The 10,673-nt window shown below is 34.0% G+C and overlaps 1 protein-coding gene across 1 annotated transcript; it reads right to left on the bottom strand.

Moving 5' to 3' along the window:
• Positions 1-5,269: 5,269 nt before the first annotated feature.
• LOC129312741 (UDP-glycosyltransferase 87A2-like) lies at positions 5,270-6,289 on the bottom strand. The gene has a single exon (XM_054955427.1). It carries the CDS (start codon positions 6,241-6,243, stop codon positions 5,335-5,337), a length of 909 nt encoding a protein of 302 aa, XP_054811402.1. The 5' UTR covers positions 6,244-6,289; the 3' UTR covers positions 5,270-5,334.
• Positions 6,290-10,673: the final 4,384 nt, after the last annotated feature.

Here is a 10,673-nt window from a genome sequence, read left to right on the forward strand (position 1 = left end):
CAGTAAACTCCTTAGTTTATGGTAAGGCAACATTTGTTTTTTAAAGTAACCTTGATGATTGGGATTAGTCGATCCATAAGAGTGAAGAAATTGATGCCTATGTTTCTAGGTCTATTTGACATTCTAGAACAAGTAAGGCATGTTGCTTACTGAGTTGTCTTACCGCTGCATTTGTAGAGGATTCATAATGTATTTCATGTCTCATAAATAAATAAATATAACCTAAATCCATTACATATTATTGAGCCAAAGGAGGGTTGATTGCGTGAAAAACTCACTTATCAAACGGAGCTAGAGTAGATTGATGATTTTAAGATCAAACAGCTGTGAAATACATCTATCTGATTAGTTAAAGTAGCATAGAAGGGTATAACACCCAAGGATGCCATTTGGGAAACTAAGGAGAAAATGAGGCAGTTATATCCTCAGTTGTTTGATTAGGTAAAAGTGCTTGAAATTGATATGTTATGTTATGTTTAAAACTAATTTCGTATGAAATTCTAGCATCTTAGTGTGTTATTTTGCTTGTTTGTGTGTGAATATGATCTACTTGCCTAAATTTTGAGGGAAACATTCCTATAAGAAGGGAGAGTTGTAACATCTCGAGAAATGAGACCTTAGTGAAATTTGAGAATCTGAGAGTTAGGGAATTGATTGGGGGCTTAACATCCCTTAGGATAGGGTGTTAACCTTAAGTTTGGGGTTGAATGAGAGCAGGAAAACTTGACTTAAGTGGGGCTGAACTATGATACTTGTTAAGGTGAGTGGGACACCTCACTAAGATAAGCAATGCATTTTGAAAAAATTACAAATAGATGTCTCAGCCAAAAAGTAAAGCCAAAAATCATTTTTAAACATTTTAGAGGTACAGTTTATGAGTTTTATTTGCTAGGGTTGGCCTCCAGTGACCTAAGGAGCCCTAGTCAAGTTGGATTTTACTAAGGTAAGTCCTCTATAACCAATCTACACCTTCTATATATCTGTTCTATAGATCTAATGTTTAAGATCTTACCCTGGACTAGGATCTTAGATTTGAATTCTTAGAGTTCATCCATGTGAGTCTCAAAAATAGTTTTAACTAGGTTAATTATTTATATAAAAAATGTATAGTGTTAGCTTATCTTATAAACTATTGGGATACAAGTATGATAGAACATAGGAGTAAGAGATTAAACTTTTGATCTCTTAAAGGTTTGAGGTAACTAGGGATTTAAATTAATATATATTATAGTTTGTAACATTGCCTGGGAGATTTTTTTTTATGCTATCTTACTTATTAATATACATGTTGCATTTGAGATATGAAACCTAAATCTGAGTAATGATTTATGTACCATGTGACATTGTGATCGTATTCTAGATATATGAAACAAGATTAATTATTACAAAAAATTCCTAATTTGATGATATGCTTGTATAAGAAGTCTAGAATTGTCAGATATTGAAATTGCCCTATGATATATGAATTATGTATCAAAATTTGATATGAGATAGATATGCATATGGGCCCTTAATTATCTAAATGCATGCATAAAGGAAGGAGTTCACCTGTAAAGGAGTTGTAAAAATAATGGAAAATCCATGGCCTGCCCTACTAAGGTTGCCTTTCAATATTGATTTATATGAATATGTTTATGTGTGCTTAATTTCACTACTCAGATTAGTAATGTTCGTCTAGCACTTGCTCAGGTTCATTGCTTAGATTGGCAGTGTTGGTTGGGCATATCATGACACCTTGAAGTTTTAGTAAAGGGAGCCATGGTCTAAACTGGAGTAAGGAAGTCTTTAGCCTGGCAACCCCTCTTAATTTGGAGAGCAGAACTAGCCCAGTAATATAGACTAGACCTAAATTGAGTTGCTTATGAGTTCAGTCAAAGGTAATAAGAAGGTTATAAAGGGGATTTGAGAATGCATCATTTGATACTTTTTTTTGTGAATCATCATGGAATTAAATGATTGATTTAAACTTTGAAATATATTTTGTATGTGGTTTAAGCTAAATATGTGGATTGTGTGAATTGTATGTTATCACTATTTCATCTATTGATTTAAATATCCTAGTTACTGACATTTTATATGAAATCTCACCTCATTACATTTACTTGTTTTCAAAAGAAGAAAAAGGAAATGAGAAAGCTGAAGCCTTAGGAACCCGATACTAGAGATCTTTACACTCTATTGATTATTGTAATGAATGATTATTTTGAGATTCTACCAACTATAGGGGAACTTAGCTACATGTTTAATACACATTAAAGTTTATATCTTGATATTTGAATTACTTAGGCCTAAACCGGTGTTAAAGGTCCTTATTTATATTTTTTATTTAAGATATTTGAGTTGAGTTTTAGCTCTATATTACCTATTGAACTTTGATTTAAATTAAGAGCATGCTTGGGAAAATATTTTTGAAAATTATGGTTATGTAAATGATTTTGATGTTTATAGACATGAATTTGTTGTCTAAAACTACTATGCATGAATGAATCTGGACGAGTGATATGTGCTTGTTGTCGAGGCAAATAGGCACAAGCCTAGGCGAGCAAGTGACTTCTCCCCAATATGAGTAACATTTAGGCTAACATAAGTAGGGTTTGGCTTGCTGAGGCTAGGTGATGGATTGGTCAGGGTGAGTTTCGAGGTTGAAACAAGGAAGTAACTTTTATGAGCCATAATGTTATTTTGATGACAACCATGTATGTAATTGACATGTATTATTTAAGGATAGTAAATTGTAAAGGCTAGCGTAAGTTGTTGAATTGATAATATTGTATGGTGTGTTGGGAGTAGTAACTAGGGTTATTACACAATACACCTTCAAGCTCAATCTAAAGACTATTACCACAATTAATAAGCCCATTAGTCCTTTTTGATCATCCCTAAATTAAATAGCACACAAATTTTATCTAATTAACCTTGATTAATTCATTTAATATGAGGATTAAAATTTTGGATGTTACACATCAGTCGTGGATCAATCTACATATTACATAATCATCATCATTAATGACTAATTAATATAGATTTTCTCTAATTAAAGTTTAACCTCAAAAATCCCATTGCAGTCATTTACCAAAACCAAACCCATTTCTAGGTTCCATAGGGTCACTTAGACTCCTATTAGTCTAATGAACACTACTAATCACCCTTAACCTCACAAACTCAATTAATTAACTCTAGGGTTTACCCAAAAGCCTACTTTAAAACCCTAAATCATCATTAGCATCATAAACCTTTGGTTAGACATTTAAAAAAACATCCAACAACTCCCCTAGGCCTTGTTTGGATTGTAGGTCTCAATTTAGAGGGATTGGGATTGGGAGGGGAGTGGGATTGGAATTGGGATTGGGAGTGGGAATGAGGTCTTAAAATCATGTTTGGTATGGAGTAATACTTATGAGGAATACTTCCTTTTATTTTATTTTATAATTACATATAAATTATGAAAGGCCATAATACCTCTTGAAATTAAAAAATGATTAGAAGCCCTTTGAAGAAGCCATTGGTTCTGAAGCAATTTCAAATGTTCTTCGTGTGCGTCCTGCAATGACTTCACCTGGCAGATTGAATCTCGCCAAGGTCGCCACCAGTGGAGGAGAGGCTTGGGTCATCGATCATTCTCCTTCTTCTTTCTTCGTCGATCTCCGTCTCCCTTCAGATCTAGCGGTGGCACTTGTGGAGGATGGTGTTGGCGTCGATGGAGGACTGCATTAGCGTTGGCGGATGAAAGGGGTATCGGCGTCAGTATTGCTTGGTCTGAAATTGCATTGAGTGAGTGAGAGCTGAGGGAGAGAGATGAGGGTGAGAGGCGAGGGTAATTTGGTCTGAAAATAATCAAACCCAAGATTAATTTTTCAATACCATGGGGGGTGGTGGTATTGGGTAATCCCACCTAGGTAGGATTGGGATTGGGATTAAATTTCTCACTCCCTTATGCCAAACATAAAAGGTGGGATTATTCAATCCTAATACCAGTCCCACACTCCCAATCCTTCCTACCAAACAGGGCTCTAGAGTTAGATCAATAGATGAAAAAACACCATTTTGGAACTCCATACACTAATACCAAGAAACTCACAATAAAAATGCATAAGGATGAAGATGTTAGAAGAATTATCCAAGAGTTTAAAGGCTTCTAATAGCTTCAAATAGCTAAATCTTATAAACCTTAGTAGAGCTCAGTCAGCTCTTTCAATCTCACTTGCCCTCTCTATCTATTTTTGACCAAAAAAAAATGCATATATAGAAAACTTAAATTTTAAGTGTTGGTTGTGGCCAAAGGGACCTTAGGCTATATGCCAAAGGCCCAAAATCAAGGGTTCAAATGTGGTCAATCTAATTGGACTTAAATGTAGCCCAATACCATTAGGGTCCAATTCTAATACCTAATTAAGGTCTAATAGACCCAATGATCATCTATATACAATACTTCTATAGCACGTTTGCACATGACAATTCAACAAGATTTTGTTAAACCAAATATAATTGTTTTAATTACTTCCTGATGTTTCCAACATTGGTGATTTGATAATCACTCATTAGTTGGTCAAAGTAGTTGGTTAAAATGATACTTTTATATTTTATATGAATAAGATATTATTAGTCTACTAGGATTTGTTTCTAGTTTAAAGGACTTAATTAGTATTAATTTTTGTTTGAGGTTTTTTTTTTTGTTATTTTTGTTGGTCATTCTTTGTAAATTTATGAGAGGTAATATTGGGTTACCATTGACTTGACGATGCCCAACACACTTGAAAAATCAATTTCCAAACAATTCCATCAAGCTTCTTAATTACCTTCAAATCCCTAGCCCACCACTTTCCAAACACCAATATTTAAATTCATCATGCTTTACAATTAACCCAACTCCCCAACAATTTAGCTCTAAGGAATAAGATATAAATTCATTTTTTCTGCAGCCACGGAAGCAATTATAATAAATTTTACCTACCATGAGCTTCCTACTCCAATTCCACCCTCACTCACCTCGCAAACAGTAGTAGCGAAGAAGAGGAAGAACTAAAGGAAAATCAAAGCTCCCTCAACGAGAACAGCAACAATGACATAGGGAAGAAGAAAAAAATTATTATTAATTGCATTTTGAAATACCCAAAATGTCTTAGGGAATAAATGATAAATATTTAATTTTTTGATATTTAATTCTGGGACTCAATTTAACATAGAAACCATCAAATCGTGCAAATACTACTGAGACTGAGAATCCAGATAGCAAGAAGCTACTCCTTGTTAAAAATCCATTTATTTCTCAACATCATTTTCTCCTTCAACAAGTAAGAAAATCAAGTCCAGTCAATCTGATGATCTGCTAATAATTTACTTGCGGTTGACTTGGAGCTTACAAACGTGTTCAATGAAAGCATCGAGATTGACTTGAGTAGAACCACCAGGAGCCACAGCCTTCAAACAAGCCTCACGAAGCCCTTTAGCCTTCTTCCTCATCTCCTTAATCTCATCTTCCTCACTATCCATGAATTTCCTCACAAGCTCACTTATCTCCTCTCTGCTTACAAGTCTCTCCAACCCAATCTTCTTCCTCACCCTCCACCCACTCTTCCACTCATCCACTATCCTCTTACTGTTCGGCACCTGGTCCCAGAATATCGGAAACGTCAGGACCGGAACGCCGGAGAACGCCGCCTCCAGCGACGAGTTCCATCCACAGTGTGACCAGAACCCTCCGATCGCCGGGTGGCACAATACCTTCAGTTGATCAACCCACGGCACCACCATGCCTTTTTCCCCGAGCCTGTCCTTGAGACTGCTCGTGTCTCCACGCGCCACCCAGAGGTACGTGACTCCACTGCTCTTAATCCCGGCCACGATCTCGTCCATTTGGGTGTTTGAGGCGGAGAGGAAGCTTCCCTGGGAGATGTAGAGGACGGAGGCGTCAGGTTGGCAATCAAGCCACTTGAAGTAGTCGTTGGTGCTTGCAGCGGCAGTGGCGGTGGCGGCGGCGATGGCGGGGTCGGTGAACTTGAAGAAAGGGACGCTAGGGCCCACGGGGAGGACGGGGATGTTGTATTTGGATCGTAAAGCGTTGACTGCTTCGGGTTCGAGCTCGTAGGCGGTGGTGAACATGAGGCACAGTGAGGTGGAGACCAATCGGACGGTGTCCAGGGCACGTTGGAGGAGTTTTAGATCTTGACCGTGAAACACAGTTGGGAGGTCTCTGATTTGTGTTGGGGCCATTCCAGGAATATAGTCTACAATTTCATCTCCCATTTCTGATACATAATTAACACCATAATCTTATTATCACCAAAAAAAAAAACAAGAAAGAAGAAGAAGAAAAGAAAACAAACGTTACAGAACAAATCAAGTAATGTTAAATTATGAGTTCGTAGCATATGACTTGAATCCTTGAGGACGTCCGACCACAAAGCTACTATGTTTCTCTTAACAGATTTTAGTTTTCTCGCTTCCAAATATATATTCAGATATGGTTTATAATAATAATAATTAGTTGAGGTGAAGTAGTGCGTGCAAAGGCTTGGAATTCAAACCTTATAATATAAAAATTAAACAAAAATATTAAATAAAATGTCTTCATTTATTAATTATTTCCTCCAATATTTGTTATAAGGCACATTCAATTACTTCAGCGAAATCAATGAGCAACTTTGTCTAAAAATAAAATAAAATTTTAATTTTACCTTTGTTTAAATGAAATTTTTTTGAATTTACATTATATTCTCTCTTATAGTTAATGACTTCAAATAGAATAATATTAAAAAAATATAATTAATATCACATGATATGCCTTACATTAAAGATAAAAAAAATGAGCCCAGAAGGTGCCCTGTGTAAACATATAACTTAAAATTCCATTAACTGCTCAAATATTGAGTATAGTAAATAATGCGATTACTGACCAATAAATTTCTGTAAAATTTACTTTTTTTAAGAAAGAAAAAAATATTTTATGTAAAATAATAACATAATTTTTCAAAAATAGAACCTTACATAAATTTAGCAATCGCAATTCTAGTGAATTTAAATCCTAAATAATAACAAACCTCAGATGTCAATGGGAAAATGGCCCTTGTCTTTGGGCATATCAAAGTGGTAGAGCAGCGAGTAAATAGTAGCAGACATAGGCCAAAGAGAAGCAATGGGCATGCTCTTGCGGTTGGCAAGACCGATAGACCAAACAAGCTTCGTGTCGGCGATTATGGCGGTGACGGGCGGGTCAAGCCGATCCAGAAGCTCCTGGAACGGAGCCTCCATCTTGGTGGAGACGGCGATCATGAAACCCGGAAAGTCCTTGGCCCGATCCAACTCGGACGGAATAACGTTGGGTATGGTAGCGAACCGGACGTTGTCGGGTTTCTCTCCGACCTGATGAAGCCGAGCCATTCCTCGGTGACGACGAAGGAGACGATAATGTCTGGCTTCCGAGAAGCCAGCATGGAGCAGAGGTTCATCATGGGGTTGACGTGGCCTCTGCCTGGGTAAGGCATGGCCACCACGTGGCACACGGGAGAGATATCCACCTGGATGGTGCCCATAGTTGTTCGAAGTTTTGGTGAACAATTAGCTTTCAATGGAAGGGACAGTCTGCCGCCTTTGATTGTACTGAAGGCTCGAGCTCGACTCTGGAGGGAAATGAAGGCCGTGAAAGGGTATTTATAACGTTCGAGCTACTGCGCCAATGCAATCATGCAGTTCCAAGTTGATTGGCAAGAGGGATAGTGGCAACTGGTAACGCCAAACCAACATTCAGAATTTCAGATGCGTGTCATGTAATGTTCTCTCTCTGTTATCCGAAAATAATTAAATTTCACAGCCTGGAAAGTACTACTATATTATCTGTACATCTAAAAAAATATATCTTTTCAATTATATAAAAAAATTATTTATTAAAATTAAATTACTACTACTGTTTACTGTTTATTAGGTGAAGTAGAAATTGTTAGATTTCGCTTGTATTATATTATGCATATAAATAATTTTGAAATAAATTTTATTTATAACGATGAAATTTAATTCTGAAATAATTTTCATGAGACTTTCAAGATTTCGTATCATGCATACAAATAATTTTCTTACTTTTTATTTTATTAATAAATATTTTGTACTTTTTATTTTTTAAAAAAATTAAAAATAAAAATATATTTAGCTGCTCGATTGTTCAGACATGGACCCAGAAAACAAACAAATATACTCTGAACTTCTTCATTATGCTTCTGTATGGCTGCATCACGCTACACTCTGATTGAAGCATGTCACCAATAGCGGGCCCTTCACTTTTAAGAAAATAATAGAAACTCAAACAATAAATAAATCTTTTAGAACAAAACAATAAATAAATCTCAAAAATTGATTGGTAATTAACTAAATTTTCTTCGAAGTAGTACATCTTTCTTGACAAAAAATTGATAAATAATTTCTTGTTTAAATAGTTACTCCCTCTAATTTTTATTAGGTACAGAAAATTGAGCTGGTTATTAAATTGATTAAAATATTGATTCAAATGTTAATGTTTAAAATTATAATTAAACTACATCAAACACGTCTTTTTATGAAATTGATCAAAACAATGATTTGCAGTTCATCATCTAGGTAAATTGACCCATATTTCCATATTAAAGACATCTTTTAGAAATGAAGAGATGGATAATTTTTATAATAAGTCACTTAATATAATATTATTTATATTTTTTTAATATTATTCTTATTTAAATTTATTAAAAAAGAAAGATAATGTAATATAAATTTTGAATTTTTCTAATAAATACATATAACATTGAAAATAATTAAATAAATTTGATGTTTTAGTCACTTCTTCTTAAGTTTGATGAAGTAGTTAAAAGTGTCTTATAATATAACTCAAACAAAGTATTTTCGGGAAGTCTAATTACTTTTTAAATAAATATACACCTTGTGATCTTCAATAGTTGTAATGGTAAACAACAACTACCTTACTAAGATTATAATATTTGTTAAATTCATTCAATTTATCTCAAATTAAAATTTTATTTTCACAATGACCCTAATTAATTACTCAAATGTATTCTTTCTCTCCCTCTCGTTCTTAATGAGAACTTAACTCTATGAATAGTAGAGGGCATTTGTAAAATATATTAATACATCAAACATTTATAATAATGTCCTGTATTTGAACCAATCCAACTCTCTTCCACCCTACAGGGAGTAGACTTTTTATATGCTATAAAAAAATATACTTTTAATTAAATTTTATTTTATATTTTTTAAGGATAAGTTTATAAAAATATATAATAAATATTAGAGAAGTTGAACTTCCATGTTTTCTGTTTTATACTGCTTCTTTAGTTAGTTTTGAGAAAAATGTGAGGTTTTACTGTTTGGGAAGTTACGGCTTGGAGGGAACCAAGTAGAAAAAATTTCATTACCAAAGTTGAATCTATCTTCTCTAATTATTGAAAGCAAAACTGATTATTAAAACCAATCAAGGGATTATTAATTTAAAAGTTAATGGTCAAATTGTAGTTAAACTGCAATCAGATCTATTATAAAAAAAACATGTTGTTAAACTAGTTAAGACATTGGTTTAACAATTTACTTAGTGGCAGAGCAAAGATCCTTAATATAAGAAAAAAATTTTTTTTTTTTCAAATTCACTATTTCTCTTCCTTCTTTCTTTCTTTTTGTTTATTAATTCAACTTTTACTTGCAAACTTATAAGTGCAACAAGTCAATGAAATGTATCCAATGAATTTACTCGAGTCTTAAATCTTCATTCTTCATTATTTTTTTGTCTTATTAGTCCCTTCCTAGTATTTAGGAAGAGGAAAATGTGGGTTTAATTTAGTCAAATTAGGTTTTCTTTTTCTATTTTTCAAAAACATTAATAAATAATATTGTTGTTTAGATATAATGAAATTGTGGGCTAATATTCACTAGGCTTTAAGTTAAAAAAATTGAATTTTAGATCTAGGCTAAAAAGAAATATTAAAATGGGTTTAAAGTTTACAATATTAAAATAAGGAGGTGCAAAATATAAGAAAGGGAGGGTGCAAATTGTAAAATATAAAAACTTATACTCCATGCATCTTATTTTTCCCATATGCCTGCCTCACCCTACATGTGGCTTTGTCACTGGATTTACTAGTTTAATTGGATAGATTAACCTGAATTTCCATATTATACTCCTAAGCAAGCAACTCCATATTGTCTGTTTGTATTATTCCCCATTATTCAAAGGTTGTAAACATATTTTTGTAAAGTGAAATATCAAGATTTTATTAACTGGAAATTTTATTAATACTAGAAACTGTGAATTAAATGAGGAAAATGATAGGGGAGAAAATTAAAAAAAGAAAAAGAAAAAAGAAATGAATGATTGAGCCTAGATATTAGTAAATATAATGGAGGAGGGTAGTTACAACATTGGCATATAATTAGGGAAAGTCAGTGCCCGGAATGGAGTCATTTGCCATTCCTCATCTACAATTATTGCCGTATCATGGGCCAAGTGATCGATCATATGCCTCAACCAACACGTGACAACCCTGCCACCTTATTTCATTCATAACCATTTCCCTCCTCTATCTCAACCCTGTAAATTCGCCATAATTTCTGGTTACACAAGCACGTATAGTCTCCATCAATAATTTTCTTTTTATTCCGCCGTTTGGTATCCTCAAACATTTGGGGTATTATTAGAGCAA

The sequence above is a fragment of the Prosopis cineraria genome, unplaced genomic scaffold (genome assembly GCF_029017545.1).
Source record: "Prosopis cineraria cultivar Desert tree isolate PC_DT_omini unplaced genomic scaffold, ASM2901754v1 PC6, whole genome shotgun sequence".
Lineage (NCBI taxonomy): Eukaryota > Viridiplantae > Streptophyta > Magnoliopsida > Fabales > Fabaceae > Prosopis > Prosopis cineraria.